General features: G+C 41.1%; 1 protein-coding gene across 7 annotated transcripts in view; it reads left to right on the top strand.

Moving 5' to 3' along the window:
* The window catches only part of KANSL1L (KAT8 regulatory NSL complex subunit 1 like), a 59,316-nt gene extending 36,782 nt beyond the window's left edge, over nucleotides 1-22,534 (top strand). For 6 of the 7 annotated variants that reach the window (XM_027677987.1, XM_027677985.1, XM_027677990.1 and 3 more), the window contains exons 7-16: nucleotides 5,468-5,630; nucleotides 7,990-8,100; nucleotides 8,510-8,647; nucleotides 10,759-10,883; nucleotides 12,090-12,214; nucleotides 13,161-13,215; nucleotides 18,413-18,525; nucleotides 20,030-20,168; nucleotides 20,793-21,095; nucleotides 21,191-22,534. In XM_027677987.1, coding sequence (XP_027533788.1) covers nucleotides 5,468-5,630; nucleotides 7,990-8,100; nucleotides 8,510-8,647; nucleotides 10,759-10,883; nucleotides 12,090-12,214; nucleotides 13,161-13,215; nucleotides 18,413-18,525; nucleotides 20,030-20,168; nucleotides 20,793-21,041 — 1,218 coding nt within the window. In that variant the 3' untranslated portion in view covers nucleotides 21,042-21,095; nucleotides 21,191-22,534. Of the gene's footprint in view, nucleotides 1-5,467; nucleotides 5,631-7,989; nucleotides 8,101-8,509; nucleotides 8,648-10,758; nucleotides 10,884-12,089; nucleotides 12,215-13,160; nucleotides 13,216-18,412; nucleotides 18,526-20,029; nucleotides 20,169-20,792 lie in introns of all 7 variants that reach the window. The other variant, XM_027677986.1, reaches the window with a different exon arrangement.
* The last annotated feature ends 3,682 nt before the right edge of the window (nucleotides 22,535-26,216 follow it).

Raw genomic sequence — 26,216 nt, 5'->3', positions numbered from 1 at the left:
TAGGGTATGGATTTCTTATTTTAATCTAATTCTCATGCTGGTTCTATGATTTTTGTGTCCAGCAGCATTCCCAGTGCATGCTTGGGGCCAGTGAGGCTTTCTGTAGATGCCACCTGATAAATACATATGGGGCTTTCCCCAAGTCTTGTTAATTTTCAGTTTTTAGGAAAGAGTATGTGTGTATGTGTATATATATATACACACATACTGTTATAATTTGTATTCTATCCAGCATGCAGAGCCTTTATCTTACTTGAACAGTGGAAGCTACTTTAACACTGGAAGCTATGAAATAGGTTAAAAGTCAATGAAACCTGAGTGAGAAAAGAAGAAGTTCTCCTGTGCATTCAGGTATTCTGAATGTGTGACAAGACTTTAGTGTAGTGGCCAGAAAGGACACCTCTAGTTTTGTAATACTGCCAGTGGAACTAGATCCGTCCTTTGTGGGGTTTGTGGCAGACCAGTCAGCCTGTGAATTCTTTTTTTTCAGAATGAAAAACCTGTGGGATTTCCACAGTCCTACACCTCTAGCTTATTAGGACAGTTCTGTAATGTTTTACTGATCACATCAACTCTTAATTTCTACGTGGCATTTTTGAAAAGATATCCCTGTGGATTAACGTCTTTCCTTCTTTTAGTTAAACTGATCAAAGATTAAGCATTAGCCTTGATTTTTCAATTGATTTGCTAGTTGAACTAAAGGTCTTTGTTTCGGGATGTAGAGGACAGCATGCACTTCCTACAAAGCAGGTGAAAGTCTCCCATTGGCTTGTAGCAGGATTAAAGAAGCTAAACTCCATGTATATTTAGGAGAGATGGGTGGTCTCTGAGAACAGTAGAAGCTATAAGTCCTTTTAGGGCACTGTCCAAAAATCTGAATTTGAGACAAGCTGGATGCTGAGTAAGTTGCCATTAGTGTTTTATGGAAGTCTCTGTTCTCTGCCTGGAAAAACTGGTTTCTACCATAGGATCTGCCACTTTATCCTTATTGACAGCTTCAGAGGGACCAGAGGTAGGTGAATTCATTTACATCTCAGGGCAGCTTGCTTCCCTGTACCTGACCTGCACGGGAAAGGTCTGTCCATCTGACATCTGTGGAAACTTCCTCTGAAAGGAAGAGTCTGTTGTACGGTGTGCTTGTGTCAGCACCATCTGTTGTGCACCTTCCCATGTAAGGATGTCTTAGATGCTTTGCCCACCTTCTCTCCCATTACATGTTGATAAGAGAGAAGGTCTTTGAGGCTTTCAAATTAACCTTTCACTGTCCACGTGTTGTGTGTTGCCCAAAAGCACTCTGCAGTGAAGTCCTGCATGTTTATCTTGTGATTAAAAGAGTTTTCATGGAACTCTTATGTTCTGCCAGAGGGTCATAGCTCTGCTTAGAGCAGGTTGTTGAGTGCAGAAGATGAAGGCAATGGAGCAGTGGGCTGGCCTTTAAGGCAGATGCTGAAGCACTGAAGCAAAGAGGTAATAGGATTAAAACTTGGTGTGTTTGATATTTAAAGAATCATGACCCACACACACAGTGGTTCTCCTGAATCCCATAATTAAATCTCTGCAGTTTAGTTGGCTACCCATTTAAAGAACAGTTTTTGATATTGAGGGGGGATAGCTCTTCTTTGATATTGCTGAAAAGTTCTGAGGGTGTGTTTGTAGGTAGAATAAATGCATTTTCCTTGCCTTTCTGGGCTTAATAAGGATAATCAGGAGCAGACATGACAGGTATTCAGCAGGGTGTATTTGTGCAGACTTAATTAACTTACTGGATTCATGCACAGTAGCATAATTGAACTGTGTCTGTGTACTGTTACACTTAGGCATGTCTCCAGAAATGGTAGGAGTTTTAGTGATCTGTAGCTGAAACCATAAAATGAGTATTCACTTCAGAATTTTTGTAAGGGAGCACAAAATATCTTTCTTTTCAGTTATGGTACACTTCATAGACTCACACTTTTTTCTCTGCAGGTTGGGTGGCCAGTAGTGTTCACCTTTCTGACCCTTCTATAACCGAGGCACGAACCAGTTGTGCTTTGTCTAGTGCATCAGTTTATCACAAAGAAGTGCAAGAATTGTGTTGAATATCAAAATTATTTGCTTACTGTATTTTCCGTAACTCAGTAAAACAGCACTATGAGGGAAAAAAATCCAAGTTTAGAATTCAAAATATTCTAGAAAATTAGATTCTGTTGATTGACACCATTGCTTATGAAGTTTAAACCAGAACTGCTATTTTAGTTGATTATTTAAAGCTTGCACCCTCCTGATTTCCTCTTAAATACAGTGTGTTTTCTTTTCCTTAATAGAATGAATTTAATATAATATTATAATTCATATCTGCTTGAGCTCTGGAAGCATGAGATTTTGTATTTCTGTAGTGAAGAAAAATGCTCCAGGAGATGTACAAGGTATAGTAGAGCAGCAGAAAAATTGATAAGAGTTTACTAAAATTGCTTTCTGAAGAGTTGACATTGTGATCAGGCTTGCTACAGGGGCCTGTCTTGTAAAAGCTGTGTGCCATGGTTTTCCTGAAACCCCTTGTCATTGCTGTTGATGAATGGATATATTTATGGGCTTTTTTTCAGTTGGGTTGTGGTGGATTTTTTTGTTGTGTTAAAGAATCAATAATTTACTGCTGTAAAAGGCAGCTGGGTTGTAGACTGTGTTCTGCTCGGAATTGGAAGCAGGGAGAGTTTAGCTTTCCAATAAACAGATCTTCAGTTTTGTTTCAGTAAGGCTGAAGCACTTTCTTTGAATGACACACTTTAATTGCAGAGCAAAGGGCTTCTGAAATTTTTTCATCAAGAGTTGATTAAGTTGACATTCCTGACAAACATCACTAATTCAGCTTTTTCCAGTGGAAAACTACTCCATTGGAAACTTAAACCAGGTCTGGTAGCTAGGAACACAGACACTACCAGGTTTTTTAGCTTTTTTTTCTAATAGCCTCACAGGCATTTAAATGAAATTGCTCTTGCTTCTATAGAAGTCCTTATTTTCTTTGGATTACAAACTAGCTTAATGAAAGATTTCATTGCTTAGATGTTGATGCCAGAGCATTCGAGGCACTAATGCACAAATTCACGGATGAGGTTTTATAATTCCCACCACAGGCAAGTTGAAGAAAAGGATTTTGCATTTACCAAAATTAGCAGATGGATTTTAATAAAGTTTCAAAATGGATTGTGACTGTGGAGGTTGTTTGACCATCTATGCATGTTTTTGAGCAGGCTGAGTTTTAAACTATAATCTAAATGTGTTTGTGGCTTTAGAGAAATAAAGCAAGAAAAAGTGAGTCGGGACTTTAGAACTGGATGTCAGAAAGTGATGGTCTTATCTATATATTTTCTAGGTAATTTTACTAATTAGTATTCAGGGATTTCTTTTTAAAGAATTTATTTACTGCAATGTGGATTCATTTCTGTAAAAAAAGGACAAGCAGAAGTGGTGCAGTTGCAGCTTAAATAGTGGAGTTTCAGGAAGCTACTTCATTTCTAAAAACCAAAATGAAGAGGAAATATGCTTTTGTGCATTTTTGAAAAGCAAGCCCTTAGTGCATCGAGGTAGAGCAACTACTTAAAAGCTCTTTAGGCTTGAGTTTAATGGTCCATATAATGGGAAACATTAAACTCACTTCAGCATTTATCCCTCTAGTGTTTCCAAACACAGGTCCCAGTTCTGCTAGCACTTTATGGATGTTTAAAGTTCAACAGATGAAGAGTCCCATATGTTCGTCACAGGAGAATAACACAGAATAACACAACATTGATTTGAAGGAGTCCTGGGCTAGGTTAAGTTGAAAGTACTTGTGTATAGACCTGTGTATGGAGATCAAAGTGGATTTAGGTCTGTTAATGTTCCCTTGTGGGGGGAAAAAAGTTAAATACAAGAACCTCACCACCATCACAGCATCACAAGATCCTTGCTTGATTTTAATAGTTTCTGAGATACAGTAGCAGTGTAGGGAAGTTGTTGACTGAGAAGAAGGGAAGAGATGGAAAGGGGAACTTTTTAGTGGAATATTTTCTAAGATAGTGTGGTTTGTGAACACTGATGCCATCTGATAGAAGGACTGATTTCAGTAAGTGGAGGGGGATTTTATGTGGTGGATATAATCACTGCATCACTAACACATGAGTGGCACTGCTAGAAAACAGCCTGGAATATTTCAGGCAGGAGAAAGCAGCTGAAGAGATTTCTCAGATTCGAAAAGCAGCAGTACTGAAAATACAAGTCATGTTCATCGATGGTCTTGCCTTTGATGCAGCTGCTAGATGTCTTATTTTATACAAAGTAATAAGAAAATGTTGTATTCATTCTTACAGTTTTTTACACTGGAACTCTTTTCCAGGAGATGATAAATGTGACTATTTGCACAGTGATAGGCTGAAACCCTTGAAGTACCCACATCTCTCCCTTGCTGTTTGTAGGATCTGCAACGTTCGGCAAAGTATCAAAGACCTATAGAAACCCTTAAAATGTCAGGATTTCGGGGGTTACTACCACTGCTATCCAGTAAGACTTAAAGTACCATCAGCAGTATTATTTCCCTGCAGAACTTCTGTAGCATATGCTGAAGCACAGACTCTACTGTTTGCTGCTTTCTTGTAGCATCAAATTCAGTTCTTTCCTTCTGCCTTTCAGAGCTCAGTATATGGCCTGCACTCCGATACTTGCTCCTGCCCATTTTCACCTTCTGCCTCAGTCCTGTTACCTCACACCTACCAGTTCTGTGCCACCCATCATTTTACCTTCCATACTTGGCCAAGCCTCGCAAATAAGCAGCTAAATTAATCTTTCTTTGCAGTTCTCCTCTTTCTAGTAATTCCCCTTACTACCTATTAATCAATCCTCAGCGCGTCCCTCTCCGTATTTATTGCTGTGTGTCTTCTTTTGTTTATGTTGCTTACCTGATGTTTAAATTATAACAAGGTAAAGACTTTGCCCTCTTGTTTTGTGTAAGTACATGGTGTGCTTAAAATGTTAAATATAGTTGTTTGCATTAAAATGGATGAGCTCTAACTGACTGGAGATATTGATAGTAAAAATCTGACTGAGGGGATAAACAAAGGAAACCCCTCTATTAGTCTCGTGTTAGGTTTGTTTGTGCTCTCTGTCTTGCCTATTGTGCTGGAATTAAATTTTAAAGGGTATTGATTTGTCATAGGATAGATCAAAATAATGATTAGAAACAGTTACGTTTTCTCTGAAAGCTTTGACAGCTGTTTCCTGGCCCTAATTGAAGGGGGTTTTTGTATTCTTTGTATTGTACACCGTGATATTGTCCATGATAAGTGGAGGTAAGTCACACTTAGACTCTCTGAAATTTGTAGGAATACTTCTGCCATTCACATGTTAAAGGGTGTCACTCACTGAGCTGTTGGTTTGTTGGGGTTTTTTCCTCTTCTGGTCTAATTTGAAGTACATGAGTAAAGGAGAAATTAAACTTTGTTTCTGTGTATTCTTGCAGACTCTGCCATGTAGCGATGCCTCCTTTCCATGTAAAACTCAGTTGCCATATGTGGTGCCGGCCTCCACTTTGACCAGCAATGAGTATAGCACAGAATCTAAAATCCTAGATTACGTGCAAGAGCTGGACTCTTCCTTCCATCCAGTCTTATCATTCCCTTCTGGTAAGTAATACCATGACTACAGCAGGGTGGTTGTGCTTGTGACAGCTGTAGAGGTTATGGACTAACTTGTCTTTTGAGGGACTTTTAGAACTTAGTTCTCTTAATAGAAAACCTCACACTGTCTAACTCATACATGAGTTTAGACTACAAATCTGAACTTCATCCTAACTTTTGAAAAGCACACCACCTAGGTTTCCTATACCAGCAATGCTCTTACAACCTAGAAGGACTGGCCAGGAAAAAGGTGGGTTTGAGTGTTTCATGGTGTGTCTAATTGAGTCAGTGTTAGTCCTTTAGAGATGGTGCTGTTACCAACACACTACCATACCTTAGTTGTATTGTTTTCGTAAGCAACTTTCTGTTCGGGCCCTTTGTACTAGTTTTAAAAAGCTTTTTTTAGGTTTTCTAATTGTTTTTGTGATAATCAGCATTTTTAGTGATCTTCAAAGTTTATGATTTCTATCATCTGATTCTTTAGTCTTTTTGGACAATAATGCGTGTGATGTCTGTGGCTCAGCTGTGACGTTAGTGCAGGTGCAACCCAGCAGCAGTTGGGACTTCAAAATGGAATAATAAATGCTGCTATCAGCAGAAGTGATTCATTCTATTCAGTTTTTGTGTCATTTTTTTGTTTTAAGAAAATCCTATTTCCAGATTCATGCTTTACTCAGTGCTTTGTGTACTTTGCTGTCTCTACCTCCTCATGAAGACCACTAGTCTGTTTGTCATTTTCTTCCATGTGAAAGAATTACTATGAATAAATGCATGGTAGAAATTTTCCAAGTTGTAGCCTGATTCAGTTTCATGTTTTCTTTGCAGCTTTCTTGGTTATCCCCTTCCAGAGAAATAACTTCTCTTAACATACTGCTTGTGCTGTGCCCACATCTTTATATATAAAAAAACTCCGAAAGCGCCAGCAGAGTAAAGGAAAAGGGTTTTATTTTAATTTTCTCTTTGTGCTAAAAATGTATTATTGGCCTTTGTTTTGTTTTGGAACTCTGGGAGTTTGATTTTTTTAGTGTGCAGAGAGAGATTCAAGATTCAGATGTAGTTCACTCACGTTGGTTTTTCTTGTGTTTTGCTTTCAAAGGTGAACCATAGTTTGCAGACAATCTAGCAAATAGGGTGGGGGGACTGGCTCACTTCTGGAAGCAGAGCTGCCCATAGGTCTAAGTCTTGCCTTCACAGTTTCCAAATGACCAAGGATCTTGACCAAAAATACATCAGTGGTTGTAGTGTCCCTTGAACACAAAAGCACCTGTTTAAACTTGCACCTTGATAACTGGAGAATTGTAGTTTGTGTTTAAGAAGTTTGGGCTTCTGGTATTTCTGCACCTAGCCTGTGGATAAACTGAGACAAGCACTCCTGCCCTTTTGATTAAGATACAGGAGCACAAAATAAAAAATCTCTGAAACGTCCAGATTGTTCCTCAGGTAAAAAAAGACCAAACCAAAAAAACCCAAACCAAAACAGGAGAAATGTTTTGGTTAATTCTTTACTTAAATTTTGTGACTAATACACCTTTCAGACCTTCTTTATGTTTTACTTGGAAGCAGAATAGGAAACACGGCAAGATCCTTGAGGTGTTATGACAGAATACCTAGGTAGATCCATATCAAATTGAAATAAATTGTTCTTTTTAGCAAAATATGTTGGAAGTTTCTGTCCTGGCTCACCTTGAAGGCACATGAGGCTAAGATTGTGTGTAAATATAAGTAATTTAAGGCCCACCCTTGGATGCTGCCCTTGGTCCTCTGCTCATTCTGAATATACTAGCTGTCAGGCTGGCTTCTTACATTGACCTTTTTTTTCTATTTAATTTCTCTTCGTTCTTGTAATTTTTTTTTCCCAGAAAGGCTTTTCAGAGAGACTTATTTTTCTTAAGCCTTCCTGACTTACAACAGGGGGTAAATTCCTTACCACTTGAGATGTTTTGCAGGCTAATTCTGGGTTAGAGCTCCCATCAGGAAATGAATTGCCTTGCCCTGCTGTAACCTTTTCAGGGAGAGAGAGAAGGAATGTACCTTGAAATTACTTCTAGGCACCCGGCAGTAACAATTTCCAAAAGCATTAATGACTAATGACTTGTACCCAAAAGGCTGAACTGAAGGCTCTGCAGATTCCAGGAAAAGCGCCCTGTATGCTTTCTGCTGTGCTGGGTCTTGTGCAGGAGTTCATCAAGAGGGGAAGAGCCCAGGCTTATTCTCACTCAGTACCCTCCAGAGCGTGTGTCACTCAGCACTGCTCATGGATTACATTGTGCTGTGTTGTGTGAATCAATTCCTAGACCTTTAGTGGTGATGGATAATACATTGGCTCAGAGGTTGCCATCTTTCATTTGTATTTTTGTTTTTTTAGATATTCCTCTTCACATATACTTTGAAACATTATTAAGGAAGGATGACATCAAAGGAGAACCTGTTGATACCTCATCTTTGGGAGGGGAGTTTAAAGTGTCCCCTGACAGTGGTACGTAAAGCAAAATATTTTAGTATTGGCAAGACCATTTTCTGTTCCTTTGTCAGTAATTTCTTCCATGAAGAGGTTCAGTTTATAAATTTAGCACAAAGCAGGTTATCAGAGAAGGTAACTAATTAAAGCTTTAGGTGGAAGAGGAATCTCTTCCCAGACCACAGTGTCAGGTTCTCCTTTGTTGCACTGAGATGATCCCATCAGAGCTGTAGGAGGGCACTAATAGCAAGTGGGGGAGTTTGGGCCAGGTGCCTGACTGAAGTACTGTTTACTATTTGGATTCCTATCATAAGTTTTGGTCTTGGTTTTTTTTTTCCATTATAAATAGTTTACCAGCTGAGATTTCCTGTAAATTGCGTCAATGGAAAATAAGTTTTCGATTTGATACGTGTTTTTTTTGTTGTAGACTATAATCAGCATCATGTTTCTGTCAAACAATGGAACAGTGGCTGTTTATCTAATTCCAAATCTCAGTTGGTGTCAGGAACATCCGATCAGCTGTCAGAAGGAAGAAAGAAAAGACACCTAAGTGAGACAGCAGTAGGTAAGAGAAGTGCAAGAAGACATTAACTCTTTTAAAATATGTACTGTATAAATGCGTTTGTAACCACTGGGCTTTGAGAATTAATTTTAAGTTGTCTCCAAAAAGGATAGTGTTACGAAACTTGGGACACCATGAAAATAATTTGCTATTTTAAAGCATAGTAATCCTTTCTTCTTGAGTATATATTACAAAAGGACAAGCTTCTGTATTTTATTTTTGGAGCACTCTTAGAAGAAACTGCTTAGCAGTCCAACTGTGTTTTTCTAATACTGAGTTATTCTTAATATGAAAGGGTTTTTTTATAGTAGACAGTGAAACAGACCGAATTGCAAAGTTGTCTGTCAAATCATGTGCCCAAGACAACATTTACTATTCCTGGCATGTTTGGTCCACTGTTTCATTTGTTGTGTACTGTCATTTCTGGTTCTGGATTCCTTCCAGACTGTTAAGAGGACTTGTGGATAGCCACTGCTTATTGTGTTTTCACTCCTGTTATCATTATATTTTAAACCATTGAATCTTTACTTCAGCACTTGGTAAATTAGTAGGAAGTGCCCTCAAAGTTCTGTAGAATAATGTGATAAATTAGGGATAAAAAATTCAGTGTACCATTGAAGGATAAATGGCACCCTCTCCAAGCTGTTAGAATGTGAAGTGTAACAGATCTTGTCACTGATTCATTTATGTTACTTTTGGAAAACTTTTGGCAAAATTGCTCACAAGACATTTGAAGACAATAAATTACTGAGCAAGAGAAGAAGCTATGTTAGTTTAAAATTCCCCCTAAAAAAAAATTAAAAGGTATATGATTAGCTAACATTGCAAAAAAATAAACTTCTGATGCATATCCAGGTAAAACTGCTAGTGTGGTCTTATATAGTATGAGGTGGAAATATGGGAATAACTGCAGAGATGATTTAATCAAAAATTACGATCTATGATTAAAAAAAAACACTCAAACCCACAATACAAAACTCCAAACCAAACCCACCCAGTTCATGAGAAAATTACAGGAGAGTTACTCAGATCAACAATTGGAGGTACTTGGGAGCTCTAGTAAGAGGGCAAACTGCTTCCTATAAACCTTTTGAAGTTACAGTTAGTCTTCTGCCAATAGCATTTAGTTTTTTTAGGTAATGGAACACATAAAGCTATCTGTTATCACAAGGATCATAGTTTCCCAACGCCAGAAAACTGTTCTGTGATGTATTCTCGAATAGCAGCACAAGTTGTAGCTTATTAGTGCTATGGGTGTAGTACTACATATTTATTCCTAATTTGGGCTCTGTATAGGAGAAATTATCCATGGAGAAGATCAGCCTAACGAACAAGGCAAAAAATAAAAACTGTGTGCCAGGGAGTTGCAGAGCTGCCTGGGAGATGAGAGTTCATGTCCTTGACCCAGCCTGTGAAATACAGTCTTTAGAATCAGTCTCACCTCTTTTTCCACGTTGGAATACACTGATTATTTTTATTAGTTGGTATTAAATTTGAGTTCTCCTTTCTTAATGGAAATTAAGGCAGAAGGAAAGCAGAACAGGTGGTTAGATTCTGAATCCCCCTAAATGCTGCTTACAGTGGGACTGAATGGGAGTAAACAATAATTACAATTTGTCTGGAGCAGTGGACCACAACTAAAAGAAACCACTATTGGTTTGGAAATCTAAGCTAATTTTGTTTGTTACCCTTGCTGCCAGTTTTATCATTTATGAAGGAAGAAACCGTCAGTAAGGGCTCAGAGAACTGGTGAGATGCATCCCAGATAGGGAAGTGCTGCTAAGGAACAGGGGAAAGCATTCCTCTAAGTCCAATTGCATTTGCTATGTGTATGTGTATGGCAGCTCCTGAAAAAATAATCAGGATTTGCCCATATGAAGGTGGTTTCATGAGGAGAAATCCTTTGTAGAAGGAGAGGGATGAGTTTTGTGGAACAACAATGACGGGATGAGCAGCAAGTGTTTATTTAGATGGCTTTTTTTAGTATCCAGTAAATTGTGAGTGGTTCACTGTGGGGTTCTAGAAATGACTTTACAATTACTGTATGGAAAAATTCTGCAGTCTAATGGCCAACAGCCGGTATGTGTCTTTTTATTGCTATTTTTTTGTGACAGGCGAAAGTAACGCTCGGTTTGAGACGTTCTCCTTTCAACATGCAGAGCCAGAATCCCACAGCAGTTTTGCTGCTGCGACCAATGTCAGCGCAATGTCTCGGCCCACTCACAGCACTTCTTCGCAGGTAAACCAAGAATGCACCACTGTCTCAACTGAAATCTCAAAGGAGAATTGTGCAAATTGATAACCCAAAACCACACACCTTTCACAGCTAATTTAGCGTTAAATTACAGTACTGAGCATTTTTACAGTAAATCCATCAACTAATGGATTCCAGATTGAGTATGTGGTGTTTCTAAAACAGATACTTACTTGTAAAAGAGTTCTGCAGATCATACAACTGGAGTGTAAGTTTGGTTTATTGGCATTGTGCCCCATTTTTTTTTCCCCAAATTTCATTAAATACACTGTGATTTATGTTCCCAGTTTTACACAAGGGCTCTTATGACCCTTTTTTCTTGGTGCAGCTACATAAAATGGCCTCATGGTGCAAATACAGTCACAAAATTTATTAACTCTCAGTTTCACCATTTAAAACATTTTGTGCAGAACTGTAGGCAAAGTCTCTGGTATATAAATTTGATGAGGAACAGCAGAGCTCTGGTTCAGGGAAGTCCCTGCAGAAACAGTCTGTTTTATCTGAATTCATGGTGAATTTCACAATAATATTCAGATTTCGATTCCATGGTTTTGCTAAGCTTAGTGGTATACTGGTGCTCTGTAAGTTGTCATGTTTTAATGCAGAGTGGAGTTTAAATGTGTGTCCCCTACATAGTTTTGGACACATCATACTCCTCCTTTTTTTCCCTTGAGCTGACCATCATCAAAGAACACCTAAATGAGCATTTTAGGATAGTCTGTTTCCATTAAAGTTCAGTTAAAAATTGAGAATTTGTAATATGGAATGTATCGTAATTTAAAACTAAATTTTCTCTCTCTTTTGGAATTCTTATTTATATCACACTGAAGAACCACTTGGGTTACAGGTTAGTAGATGATAGAAGATCATCTTTGTAGACTGCACACCATGAAGAAGGCAAGCATTAACTTCACAGTTCTCCTAAGTATTCAGAATTAACTGTACCTGAAATCAAGGAAGAGAAACCCATGCTGATTTCAGTAAAAGTTACACCAGCAAGAAGTAAACCTCAGAAATGAGACAGTTTTAAGATTTATTGAGATTCCATTGAAGGGGAGGAGATGTTGGAAGTCACTAAGCCGCTAAAAAACGTGTTGAAGTTACAGACTTTCTCCTTGTGAAGTTCTAATGTTTCTCAGCTAATGTGATTTGAGCTGACACATCTCCTCTTGTATTGATTGTATTATTCAGCATAACTCCAGGAGGCGGTTGAGAAGTGAGAGCTCCTATGACATAGACAACATTGTTATTCCCATGTCGCTGGTGGCACCATCGAAGTTGGAGAAACTACAGTACAAAGAAATCCTTACCCCAAGGTTTGCTCACGACCTCCTTAATTGCAAAGATAGCAAAACGAACATGAGAATGTTGACAAAAATATAATTAACATGGAGCATGGAGTTAGAAAATGTTATAATAATAGGATGGTTTCTTCATGCGCTTGAGGGTTTTCTATCTGTGCCCTTCAGTTCATGTGACTGAAGTGGTGGGAAGACTGGACAGCTGATAGCACATGGGAAATAGTCTGATATACACAGGGAGGTGGCAGATGCACAGGCTGGCTAAAAACAGAAGTGGGTTTATATCATCTTAACTGTAGTGATACTCACAGCCTTAAATGTGTCATAAGGCTGACCAACTCTGAATGATTATTTGGAGGTTGCTGTCTTTTTTTGTGTGTTAATAAGAAAATAGTTCACTGATTTCAGTGAATTAAACAAAATGGATTCAGTTTATATTTTTTAAATTCAGACATTCTGATACAGTAGAATAAAACTTATTTTTTTCCATACAGTGTAAGCCTATAATCCCTCATTCTAAAGACATTTTGTTTGTTTGTTTCAGAAAAAGAACACAGGGTAATTGATCTCCAATGCTATAATTCAGTGGCTTACTATCAAATTGCCCGAAATTGGCTAAATGCACTTGTTCTGTATTTTGACTCTCTAATATGTCATTGCTTTTATATTGCCTTTAAAGCTAAAAATATCATTAAGACTCTGTTGGATAGCTTAAAGACTGTGTTGGGAAAAGGAAAGGTTAGAAACTGAGTTGTGAAAGAAAAATTTAAATTTCAGGCATCTTTTATCAGCACCTTAAATTTGTGAAATTATTTTATTTGAAGGAAATTCTGAAGCACAAGCAGTGGTGAAGAAGGATTAACTAACAATATACTGTAGAAACAAAAGAGTCATCTCTACTGCTGAAATAATGAAACAGCATTTAGGTAAATTAATTTGATTTTCCTTGTCTCATTTCTAGCTGGAGAGTTGTTGAACTTCAACCTTTAGAAAAATCACATACAGATGAAGAAGAGGTAGGCTGTATTTTAATTAAACCACCAGTTTTTATTTAAGCTAGATATAATATATAATTGGGATAATTGGTACATACTCTGTGAAATCACTGACTTCATGCAAATCCTGGTAAGTTTCAAGTTTCAGAAATAAAATATTAAGTATCAGATTGTGAAAATTTGCCTGTCCCTTGCTTCTGCACAGTCAGCAGTCCCAAAGGGTCCCTTGGGTCCAGCCTCTGCCTTCCCTGCTCCTGAGCACTGTCATGCTGGCTCACCCGATGTCTGTCTCCTCGGGGCTGCCTGTGCTATAGTGCTGTTCTTTTCTCTCATCCTCTCCCTCCGTGGCCAGTTCCCATGGCATGTTGCTCTTCAGATGGTAATTAGGCATCCTGCCTATAGGTCCAACAAATTTATTCAGTTTTCTTCTCAGTGTTTGTTTTCCTGCAACCCTTCTGTTGGGAGGAAACTTTTCTGCTTCGTCAGGAACAACATAACCTTCAGTATTTCCCACCTGCCTCTTGAGCTAAGTTTGCACATCATGTGCTACTGTTGCTTCCTCCAGACATAAGAATCTGCTTTTTCTTCAGGGAATGTCCATGGACTTTGCAGCTGGGGGTCCCTTTCTTCCCTAATCAGGGGTTTGAGGCATTTTGTAACCTTAGGGTGAACATACCAGCACGTCTGGTCTCTAGGCTGGTTTTTTGTCCTTCCAGTCTTTTTGTGGCTCCTTTTCCAGAAACCTGCCAGTTTTGCTGTCCTGTGAGCATCTCTAATCTCCCTCCAGTCTCTGCCACTATCACCAGCTGTAACTGTAGGACTTTTATTTGTGCTCTCATCCACAATATCTGTTCTTGAGCTCCTATTTCAGAGAATCTCTACAACTGTGGTAGAAAATACACTCTGCACAAAGGCAGTAGCTTCATGAGAGTTTTACTAGTTCTGTAGCTTCCTGCTCTGTGGAAATGAACCTCTAGGAGAGCATCATGGCCTCAGTTCCTTACCTGGTGGAGTTGCACTTATTTGGAGGCATGCTCTTTTGTTGGAAGGAAGAGAAAAGCTTGCTCTGTCGCCGTCTTTTCCAATGCAGTTGAGAAATGCTTGTGAAATCTGGTGGTCAGATTTATGTCACCTCCACCCGCTGACTTTTGGGCTGCTACCGCCTCAGCCAGCAGGAAACATGCCTGATCTTCCTTTGTGCCGAGAAGGTCAAGTTACATGCACAGGAGAACTCTCCTGCAAGGATATTTAATTAAACCATTCGGAAAATAACTAATAAGGCAGCAAGGGCACACTGTCCCTTGAGCATCTACTGTTCATTACTCTCTCTTTGTGCTGGTATTTGCCAGAATGAGGGATGGAAGAATTTCAACACCAGTTTGCCTTCAGGGCTTCCAGGGACTTGCTTGGAGGAGTCAGTGGGTTTCTTGTTTAGATTTCATATCCCACAGAGATGACTTGTCTTGTGCTTTAAATGTATTTTGCTGAAGGGACTTAAAGGTGTCTGTGTGAAGCTCATGGGCCAATCACTCATTTAGTAGTCCTCCCAGTACATTTGTGTTTGACATGACTCATGGATCTAGTGTGATTCATCCTCTGGCCAGGAAATAACTTGAGTTGACAATAAAGCAGCTTTGCCTCCTGCTGTGGCCCACTGTATCTGTATTGTTTGTGCTACCGGATAGAATTGGAAGGGACAAGAGAAAAATGCTAAAGATCTGGTTCGGCCAATTTCCCCTTTTCTTTCAGGATCATGTTAATTGGTTTGGATGTTTTTCAGAGTACTGAGAAAAGGTGATTGATCATAATTCTTCCACTTCCTTTGCTTTAGCTTTGAGCCCAGTTACATTTGTTACTGCGTAAGCTTGTGAAAAGACACGAGGAAACAGCACCATTACCTGTTTGCATTTTCTGCACTCACGCTCTTGACACGCTTGAAACTGCTCCTTGTGCTGAAGTAGGTCATTCATGCAGGAAAAGGGAAGGCAAAATCTATTTTCTGCTTTTATATAAAATATTCTTTTTCTTTATTTTACTGCATAGTAGCCTGTGGTGGTATTATATAATAGATTCTTTTCTGGCTATCTTCTGCATAGCTAAATTGAAAACTTCTGGAGTTGTCCTTGTGTCAAGCAGCAGTCAGGGATTTCTGCTACTGGATAACTTTTTTTTTCTTCTCCTTTCTCTTCTTTCTCTTCTTTATTTAAAGGCTTTCAGTGCAACAACCCCTATCCATGCAACAGACTTGCACTCAGTTTCCATGAGTTACAAAAAAATTTGTCATGTTCCACAGGAGCCACACTTCCAAGGATGGGAACTGAGCACTTTCTGGGAATCAAGCCTATTCACCATGCTTTTATTTGAGTATAAAAAGCTTACGTTCTTCGGGTGCATTTTTGTTTCTGGAAATTTTGGCTTACAAGGACAAATTGGCAATGCAAAAGTTAATCAGTGTACTATCTATGTCTGCTCTATTACTTGCTCTAAAAATACTTAAGTTTCTGGAAATAGAGCATTTGAGTTTCCTGGTTTGCATGTGTGAATTTGCAGTCTGTTATTGCTTTAATGCATGGGAGGGTGTGGCACGAGTTTTCCTGTTTTATTTTGGTTTTAATTTGTTTTATCCAGGTTAAAATTCTGGAAAGGCACAGTTGTAACATTCAAGTTTATTCTGTAGTTGTTTGAGTAATGACAAATACTTTGGAATAATTCTGTGTGCAGTTAGTTTTGCGTAAGTGTTTTCGTGGCCTGTGACTCAGCATTTCCTGTGGAGCCAAAGAGTGAAACACAGATTTTGTTGTTTTGAGCACAGAATATTTCAGAAATATTCCTGGTACTATTCAACATTAATGCACAGTGTCTTGTAGTGCGATGGGGGGATCCAAACCATAGTTTGCTTTAAGTCTTTTTCTTAGAGTGAAATCATTAGACATGTCTCACAAACAGGCCTTCCCCATTGCCTTTTGTCTCAACATCACTGCCAGATCCATCCATTGAGGAATGACACTTCTTTTTTCCTTTTTCAAACTAACCTTAGTGGGGAAAAATAGCCCAAATTTCTCCTGTTACAGCAACTTTAAATGAACCTAAAGTTGGTAGAGGAAGTACATAAAGCATTACAAAGCTGGGGAGGGGCAGAGGCTGTACTGACCTTTTACTCTGATGTCATGAGATTTTTATCCATAGAAAAAAGAAAAATTTTTAAATAAGAAAATGTAGTCTTCAATGGAATAGTGTAGAACTCTTTTTAAACAAACAAGTAGTTCAATCTGCTATCACTAGCTATGAAAGGAACAGTAAGGCTTATTTCTGTATTTTTCAAAACTCTTCACTAAAAAAGGAATATGGACTTGGATTTTTGAAAGGAAGCTTGTTAGAAATGAAGTTTCTTCCCAAGATGAAAAGTTTTGGCAATTTGCAAAGAAAATTATTTTCCAAGTCTTACGTTTTTCTTTCAAAATTATCTTTTGTTTCCACTTCAAAGGAAATCTGGGCACACAGAAAAATCCTGAATTTTCCCTGAGGGAGTAACACTTTTGTAGTTCATAAAATTCTCACTTTCACGCTATACATCATTGACTTTGGAAAGACAAAATGTGAACTGAGATGTAGCCTGGTTCCGATGCCATCCAAGTGACAGAGCTGGTGAATTCCAGGGAGAGGAGGAAACCCACTAAGTTGACTTGTATGAAAGGAAACCAGCAGCTAACAATGTGGTTTGTGTTTAACATAAATAAATAAAAGCAATGAGGAGCCTTCAGCAAGGCGTCATGAGATGGCCAAACAAAGCAGGCCTGTTTGTCTGAAGCTTCCTGTTGAGTGCTGAGGAGGAGCTGGGCAGCCACAGTTCTACCAGCAGGTCCTGAGGCCGATTCTCATTGCACTGAAGGCTTTGGGATGCTTTTCATTCATTGTAATGCTTTGCTGTTGTACCCATAATGGCAGTGAACTGCCCCTGGGCCGAGAGCTGCCCAGGGGGGAGCACTGCAGCTGCCAGTGTCACCTGTCCTGTATGGCACTACTGGCACTGCAGCGAGGACTGTGCGTTCAGTTCTGTGTTTTGTCAGGCTCAGTCAGAAGATAAATAGTGTTACTTGTATAAGACCACTGAGGATTTTCCTTTATAGAAAAAAATCAGTTTATTTTCCATGGTCCCCCACTTATTAGTATAATTCTTGTCCAGGACTGATCTGGCCATGCAGCTTCACAGCTCCTATGAACAGGAATTGTTCTTTCCTAGAATTTCTCTGCTTTTGAGTTGGGAGTGGCTGACGTAAAATCCATGGCTGCAGCACTCGTATGCTCTTGCCAGCCTCAGCTTTTTAGCTGAACTTTGAATGGTTTGGAGCACTTTGAAATAACTGTGAGCTGTGCTGAAGGGGTCCAGCCAAGAGCTTGCCTTTCCATCAGGGGAGCGAGGGGGAAGGGCAGAAGGGCAGCAAAGTGCTCCTCGCCCAGCTAGGAGCACTAAGGAACAGACTTCCTGGTGTGCTGCCAGCAGAGAAACAAAGGTGGCAGTGAAGGTCTGGTGCAATAACTGCATATTTTACCTAAAAAGCTGGCTCTTGTTTGACTATGAGCAGGTAAATTACTTGTGTTAAGGCTGGTTTAAGCTGTGCTGGGGTCATGCAAACCATTGGCTAAGAAATAGTCTCTTCAAAGCAGAAGCCATTTTCTGCTTGGTTTCATAGCAGGAATGCGGCACCTCAGGTTTGCTTAGTTCCTCTCTGTGGAGTTATCGAAGTCCTTGGTGATTTCAGAACTATTTCTCACTGCTTAAAGAGCACCTGGTGAATCCTGCTGCCTCCCAGCCTCCTCCTAAAACAGTCTCTGGAAACTCCTGGAATTTTTGCTTGTGTTTATTATGTGCTTTTAACACTGCCTTGATTTGCAAATGAATACACATCCTCTTAATTTTCTGCCTCTCACCATAGGGAAAAATGTGTTAGTTCCATAGGGGGGGTATAATTTCTATATCCATTCAGATTAACCTCAGACATATAAAGAAATAAAGGTGCAAGTGACAGCATCCCATATACCAGAGCTCTCGTGAGCTGAACACGTGTTTTTGGGTGTGCCTTTATACTGCAAGCACGCATTGTGTTGCGTCCTCTTGTTCAGTGAACAGACCTTTGCAGAATTATATATAATACTGGCTGGCTTTGTTTCTAGTGATGTTTATGATGAGTGCAGCAGCTCTCCCTGTGTCTTGTTACAGGCAGAAGATCTGTCTGATGAAGCTTTTTCCTTGCGTCACACCAAGTACGAAGAAAGAGAGCGCGCGAGATGGTCGCTGTGGGAGCAGAGCCGCTGGCCCAGGAGGAACAGCAGGCAGGTGTACTGGCTTTGATAAGAGCCTTCCTATTGAACCTGGTCTGGGTTGTTGGTGCAGCAGTGTCACAAATGCTGTCACAGAGAAGTTTGAAAACGAGGGCACTCTTCATTAATTAACTCATCAGGGACAGTACCAGGTATGTTTGGCTTTGTGGCTGGAAAGGGAAGGCAGTGCTGAGACATGCATACTTACAGAAATTCAGCATGTCATTGACCTGGTATTAGTGAACAAATAGCTTACTCCCTCACTGAATACAGAGCTCTGTTAGTTGGTGCCACTCCCAGTTATTATGACTTCAGCCACACAAGAGTAACATGAGCCCTTCTTCACTCACCTGACTCAGATGAAAGTCCACTGTGTTCAGACGTTATTGAAGGGTCCTGGAGTGTGCCAGGGACCTTAACGCTTTAAAAAGCCATTGTGTGAATGGTTCATTCTCTCAGGTTTGCCATCTGGTGCAGAACTCAACAGAATTAAATATAACCACTAAAAGTCTATCAAAAAGTAGTGTATATCGGAGTGAACATCATAAAGCTGTATCTGCAGTTTGGTGCTGGGAAAATAATTCCCATAAATCACTTCAGAATCTGAAGCATCCTAGAAATGCTGAGATAACATTTTCTGCTTTTTGTCATACGCTTGTGTCTACTCTTGGATGAAAGTGAACCATGACACTAGGAATAAATATGCAAAGATAGCTTTCTTTAATGCAGGAGAAAAGTAGAGCTAAACCATCCTAAGGAGTTCTATTTTAAGCAGTTTTGAACATAAAACCCCCCCAACTTTAGAAAGTATATTGAAAAATAAAAAGTTCTGTATGTACCTTAATTTTGAAACTATGAACTTCTTGGTGAAATCTTAGTCCTACTTGAATTCAGAAGTAAAACTGCTCATTGATGTGAGCAAGGCCAGGCTTTCACCTGGCATTTCAGATGCGTGCCACTGTTTTATATCTAGTACAAATTTGTATTAAAGGGGAGGTCAAAATTTTTAATCCTGTTTAATTCTTGATTGCTTTGGAGTTGAGTCCAGAGCAAAGGAGAGAAGGGGGAGCCCAAGGACCTGCTGCTGCCTCTCAAGTTGCTTTGGCTCAGTCTGCTGACGGTGCAGTTTGGGCTCTGCAGGCTCCTGCACGTGATGCTGTGTTCTCCCAAGTGGAAACAGCCCATGGCTCACTGACTTCTCTTGTCCAAAATCACAGTTCTGGTGAGCGTGTGGCGCAAGGCACAGGAGTGACCAGCCACCATCTGTCTGCAGACAGGGTGTGCCTGTCCCAGCCCTGTTTTGTCCACTTAGCTCCTCCACACAGTGCTCTGCTTTGGCTCCAGCCAAGAGGGTTGTCAAGAACCACATATGTTTTCATCTGCTCTTTTGATATAAACAAGCAGTAGGTAGCATGTATGGAGAAAGTGAAGAATTTGAAAAGAAAACCTGAACTGTTCCTTGCAATCTGAAAGGACAGGGAGTAATTCTTAAGACTCATTTCTTATCCTGCACTAGATCTTACAGCAAAAATGCCGACGGTCGACACAGCCAAGACCAGTGTGCTGCTGACTCTGCTCCCGACCCGACTTTGGAGGCCCACAGCTCTGTGTGTTCAGGGATGGCACCACTCTGCAAGGAGGGCCAGGAAGCGAAGGTGGGTGCTTCCAATAGCTTCCAGGTCTGAACAGGTCAGTGATGACTGACTCTACCCTAAAACAAAGAACCTGAACATACTCACCTGTCTCACTGATCAGAAACTAGGGCTGTCACCCCAGTTTATGTGCACTGAACGTAGTGCTGCGGTTTAGAACGAGATTGCTGTGCTTTTTAAATTAACCCCAAGATCTGTCAACAGGTAATAATTTCATTGCTCATTACACAGGGCATATGTTTTTGAGGCAAATACGGCAGGACTGGGTCCAGGCTGGATCTTTTTTCAGGGATGTTGGTGACAGGCCTGATGGTTACAGGGTCAGGTATCCTGATGGGTCTGGCACTGTGAAAAGAGCTTCCCCCTTCCTGTACTATGCCTGTTCAACGGTAGCTCTGTTAATAGTTCAAACCCTTATGTAGCCAGCTTACATTGCCAGCTGGTGCCTAGCAGTGTTGTATTCTTTATCTGAAGAGCCCTGCAAACATTGTAAAGAAAGACACTCATTTGTAACTTGATAGCAGATCATTCTGCACAGAGCTAATCAGTTCAGACTCAACTAAAATCGCTTTTTACCCTCTTTCCCTCTTTTTCCATCCTCACTCCTACACTTCTGCTTCCTTTCAGTCTGGGCTGTGGGAACTTCGAGTTTTTCCACTAAAAGATGAAGAGGTAGAAGCTTTACTATGCCAAGATCAAGTAACAAATGAGGCTGAAATGTCAAGTGCAGATTTCCCCAGCAACTCTCCCTGCGCTCTGGGCACACCCACTGCTTTGCCAGACAATGGCCATCCACCAAGAAAACAATCTACCCAAGAGTCAGAAGACTGCAAAAACATTTGCCTGGGAAGCAACAGTACAAGTAAACAAAGGTGACAGGGAATAATGTGGTTCATTAAGAAAGCCAATTAAGGTGGAGAAAAGTGTAAGGTAAAATCTCTCTCATTCACACAGCATATGACAGCACAATTCAAAACCTTTGTGTTAGCTGCATATAATATATTTTCTTTCTTGCTTTGTAACAGGCAGGATAAATCCCAAAGACAACACTTTCTTCTTCCTGAACCCCAAGAGAAAGTAATTATTTCAAGCTGGAAGTCTAATATTCCCAGTGTCGCAAGTGGGCACACATAAATTGCTGGCACCATTCACTGTCTGTTGTCATATTGTCACATTTGTCAATAATCATCCTTTTCTGTTTTGTTTGTTTGCAAATGCATTTCTGGTTCTAGTGGACTCTGGTGCAGCAGGAGATGCTGCCTACCTTAGCCAACAACTTAAATTGAACACAGAAAAACTACTTGAAAATAGGGGGGATAAGCGATAGCCTCAGATTACTTTCCTCTGTGGCAAATGACCATGGGGCAAAAACCTGTCTCTCTAAATGCATGTGTAAGGTAATGGTAGGTGAGAACCAGCAGTTCAAAGCAGGTCATGTGGAAGTCTTGCGTCTGGCTTAAAATCTGTACTCAGCTCTGAGTAGTGACAGGGCATGTTTCATATCAATGTCCTCAAGCAATAAGGTAGAAATAGCTCACTGTTTTTCCATAGTCAATGTATCTGCTACCCTTAAAGTAGGGTCTCTGCTTTGGGCATGTGGGGAGGGAGAGAGAGGAGTCAGATCAGTGATGCAGCTCTTGGAATACTGTGGTTTGGGTCGTCTTACTTCCTTAGTCCTTCAGTAGCTAATGAGGCTCATAATACTTTGCTTTAATATGTTTAAAGTCTTGTTCCAATTTCTGTATAGTGCCTTGTAAGAGTCTCATAAGTATGCCAACATTTGGTGAATATCTGGAAAGGAAAAGATGATTGATGTCTAGAAGACCAATAAAAAAAAAAGCCCCAAAGCTTTCCACTGTGATTCTGGATAAATTTTTCATTTCCCAGCACACTCACAGTGAGGAAACAAAGGCAAGCTGTTTAAACTTGCATCTAAATAGCATAGTTTGGAATGTATCTGCAATCCCAAGAGGTATTAACAAAGATTAAACATTGAATGTAGGTATAATCCATCAACAGGATGTTTTTCTGTGTAGGACAGTTGAAGACAGTTTAATAGGAGTCTGTGTTTTTATGCAGTTTTCTTCCACGTGTAATATCTGGAATGGCACTGGACAGATGACCCAGTTTTAGTGTCAATTTATTTTTTTTGGTCAAAATGACAGCAAATATACACTGGGCATCTGAAAACAGTTCAGTAAAGTTTCAACGCTACAACCTATTGCTACATTGTAGTTTATTGCACATTCTGATTATTTTTTTAAACACTTTTTTAACACTGGTTTTTCTTAAACTTGAATCTTGCCTCAATGTCTGATACAATAATCTTTGATGCAAGGTTGGTTTTTTAATTAAAAGTTATTTCTATATATGTTGTACATAGTCTGAATTTGATGGCTTTTTAGAAGTGAAGTAGCAGCAAAAGTGCTTCCTCTTGGCACAGAGCCCTGCTTGGCCCACAGATGGCTTTGCAAACCCACTGTAGCTTTGCTACAAGGGCCCCCTCAGCACAGAGCTGGATGTTGCCCTCTCTCTTGCCCTGCATGAGCATCTGCTGCTGGGAAAAGGTTTCTGAAAGGTACGTGTCTCAGATGCTTTGCAGGTCTTTTCCATACCTTTATCTATTCATTAGGAAGCCTGATCGGACCAGCTCTCACCCAGCTTTGTTATAAGGTCAGGGCTCCCTGTGCTGTCTGATGCCTGAGGCAGTAGGAGGCGTTCCTGCACTTCAAGAAATGGGACATAGCAAGTAAACCAGCCAGCCAGCTGCTCTCCCTGTCCTGGAGGTGCTGCCAGGAAATGGAAATGCAATCCAGTATGTTAAAGGAAGGAGAGAGAGGAGGGTGTTTTTCTGGATTGGAGGGTGGGAAGGGTGTTAAAAAGGGGGCAAAAATGAGGCAACCCCCCCCCATATGATAGGAGCTGGATTCCTGTTTGGTCAGCCTGGGGAACTGTAGAGTAGCCTTGTGCTGGTGGTTCAGATCCTGGCTGCCAAACCATCGTGTGGCTGCTCGGTCATTCCAGGTGAGGGCTAAAGCAGCTGCTGCCTGAGCGATTGCACAGCCGGAGCACGGTGCCAGAGCCATTCCTCCTGCCCACGGTGCCACCACGGGCCTGCCCCACACGGTGGTGGCATGCAGGGCTCTGCCATCAGGTGTGCAGCACATGCATGTGCTGGCAAGAGCCATTGGGGAGGGTGGCCAGGAACAGGCTGTATTTGCTTCCCCCATCACTTGCCCACCTGGAAGTCCCTCCATCTGGCAGGGGAAGGTGGGCAATGCTGTGTGGATATGGCAGGCGAGATACTTTTTGGGAAGCCTTAGGCTGTGCTCACCTGCAGCACCTCTACTCATCTGCCACCTTGCAGCAGACCTGTGCCCTGCCCTCTCTGTCTCCTCTGTGTCTCTGCTCCAGCCAGGAGCAAATTCAGGGAAGCACCTGATTTTTCAGTAGCCCCATTTCACTACTGGGACAGGGTTAGAAAACTTTCCTAACTCAACGTGGTCCTGGGACCAGCCCCTCTTCATTTTCTTTCCATGTGCCATATGCAGCTGGAATCAGCAGTGGTAGAGTGGTTTATTGCCTGCAGCCCTTTTTCAAGCAGAACTGGGCTCGTACCTGCAGAGAGCTCAGTTTTACCCGAATGCTGGTGTTGTGAGGAAGCTGCTGGTGGTGATGGGAGCGGGCTGAGAGCTCAGGGCCAGGCTCATCCTTGAAGCCACAAAATGTGTAAGAACCCCCTTCTTGTTTTCAAAGTTTTAAACAGAAAAATACAGAAACAAAACCCAACCTGTTTGGCTGTTAAGCTATCAAAACAGCTGTCAGTGCTGCTCCCAATGCTGTGGCTGAAGGTGTTACAGAGGCTGACTGTGAAATACCAGCTTAAGTATAATGCAGGAAGGCCCCCCCCAAGCAAGAAAGTGGGGGTGCACAAAGGCATTTCCCATGTGCTTAATTTACCATGTACCATTGAGATTTTTTATTAAGGCCACTTACATTCTGCTCCCTGCTGCTCTGAGGGTTTAAACGCTTCATCTCTGCATCCAGGACCTTAATGGAATGTAAGTACAAATACAAACTTTTTGACCCTATTAAAATTAAGCCCAGTGTGTGTCTCCTGCAGTGTTTTATCTTGCTCAGGGCTGCGGGCTGTACCCTCTGCAGGATGTGTCCAAGCCCAGCCTGACTTGGCTCTGTCAGAGTTGCTTTCATCCTGTTTTCCAGTACAGACAGACCTGTGCTGTCAGACCCCCCTGGACTGCTCTAGACCATGTGCCTCAATACCAGGCTGTGCTCTCCCTTGTTTGTGAAACCTTACCAGAGCTCTGCAACCTAATGGGCCTGGGGTTTATTTGGCCCTGGGGAGACCATGCAAGCAGCTCGCTGGTTTTTCATGTGGGCGCTCGGTTCCAGTCCCTGGGGCTGTGACAGGCCCTCCTGAGAACAGGAGGGCAGGCCTGAACAGACCCCAACAGATTACTGCTGTAAATGTACAGAGGAAAGAAACTTGAAACAGATTGAAGCATTAAAGGACATTCAAGAATCATTCATTACTGTTATTCCATGAATGTGGTCACTAACAGCTTTAACCTTAGATGTGTAAAAGCTGCTGCAGCAGGAGCCAGTTGCATAAACCCATCTGGGTGGGACTCAGAAGCAATTAAGTAATTATACTCTGTGTGTGTAATGTCTCTCTCCCACAGGACTCCTGAGAGTCAATGCAAGTGCAAACTGCCAGCTTTAAAACAATGACCAAGACATGGCTACAACCTGTGAAAGCATATCAAGAGGTTCCACAAAACCTAGTACCATCAATTAACTTGGGTGTTCCCCCCACATTATTTAGGATAAAAAGCAACAATACTTTGATTACACTTTCAATCCAGTTTCCACTCAACTGCAGGAAGCCAGGATAGTACAGCTGTTCTACTGCTTTCAACAGCATGAAAAGCCACACTCCACATCCTGAACTAGCATTTTCGTAGCTGGTGGCTGCTCAGCCTGCATTTTACTACCAGAGCTGCGACTGTTTGTCCATGCACGTACATTAAACTCAATGCTGGTTCTTTCCAGAAGCACAGCTAAACTGCTCTTACACACCCAACAGGCCTTGGACTTGCCTTTCCTAGCCAAGCCTGCTTTTGGCAAGCCTCTTCTGAAAGATCATTCAGTGCAGTAGGTCCAGAGAACCCTGCTAGTTCCCAAATGGGGCTGCAAGTGGAAACAGGAAGCAACATTTGTTCACCTAAACCACAATTAACCACACAGGAAAAAGATGCAGTTCAGCCATTTGAGACACTTGCCTAGACTGTCTGAACTAGCTCTCACTCCTTAAGAAGGGCAGTGGCCCTTGCTGTGGGGCACCTTGCAGGCACTGGGCTCAGGAGAAGGGGTGTACCAGGTCCAGCACTGCCCTCAGCAGCTGCCAGGTGACACCTGCCCAGCTTTGCTATGAGGCCTGACTTTGGGCCTCTGGAAATGGGAGCCTCCTGGCCTGGGCCCCTGGGGGAGCAGACTGTTTGCAACCCTTCTGTAATTACAACTTACAGGGAAAAATACCACACAGAATACCACAAAATATTAAAGAGTCAACAATCCTAAGTGGAGCTATGGGAAACAGGTCTATGTAAAAATGGCCTGCTTAGGTCTTCCTCTGATGTGTTGCAGCTCTCCTTTCATGTGCCCAGACAGGCCAGCCTGTGAAGTGGGCACAGCCCACTGAGAACTATGTGGTTCCACAAGGTTTTTTACGGAGCCTTCTCCAGGCGTTTCAACCTAAATATCACTTCAGCAGTATCAGTTCTGTAGGTCACCACCTTAATGATTTACTCAGGCACATAAACCAAGGAAGCTGTGGGGCAAGAGAAAGGTTTTTAACTATCTGAATGGTTTTAAAGCAACGTTCTTCCATGGAAACTCATTGCTTCCTGGAATTTTACACACTGCTGTCTTAACTGGCTATTTGAAAGCTAAATGAGAAGATATTCCCCACTTTGTGACCTGGTAAAGATGCTGCACTGACTTGTTCGATAAAGGCAAAGCACAAGGATA

This window comes from Neopelma chrysocephalum, unplaced genomic scaffold (assembly GCF_003984885.1).
Source record: "Neopelma chrysocephalum unplaced genomic scaffold, ASM398488v2 Primary Assembly neopelma1_44, whole genome shotgun sequence".
Lineage (NCBI taxonomy): Eukaryota > Metazoa > Chordata > Aves > Passeriformes > Pipridae > Neopelma > Neopelma chrysocephalum.
Note: the sequence above shows the minus strand (reverse complement) of the source record. Positions and strands in the feature narration are given on the sequence as shown.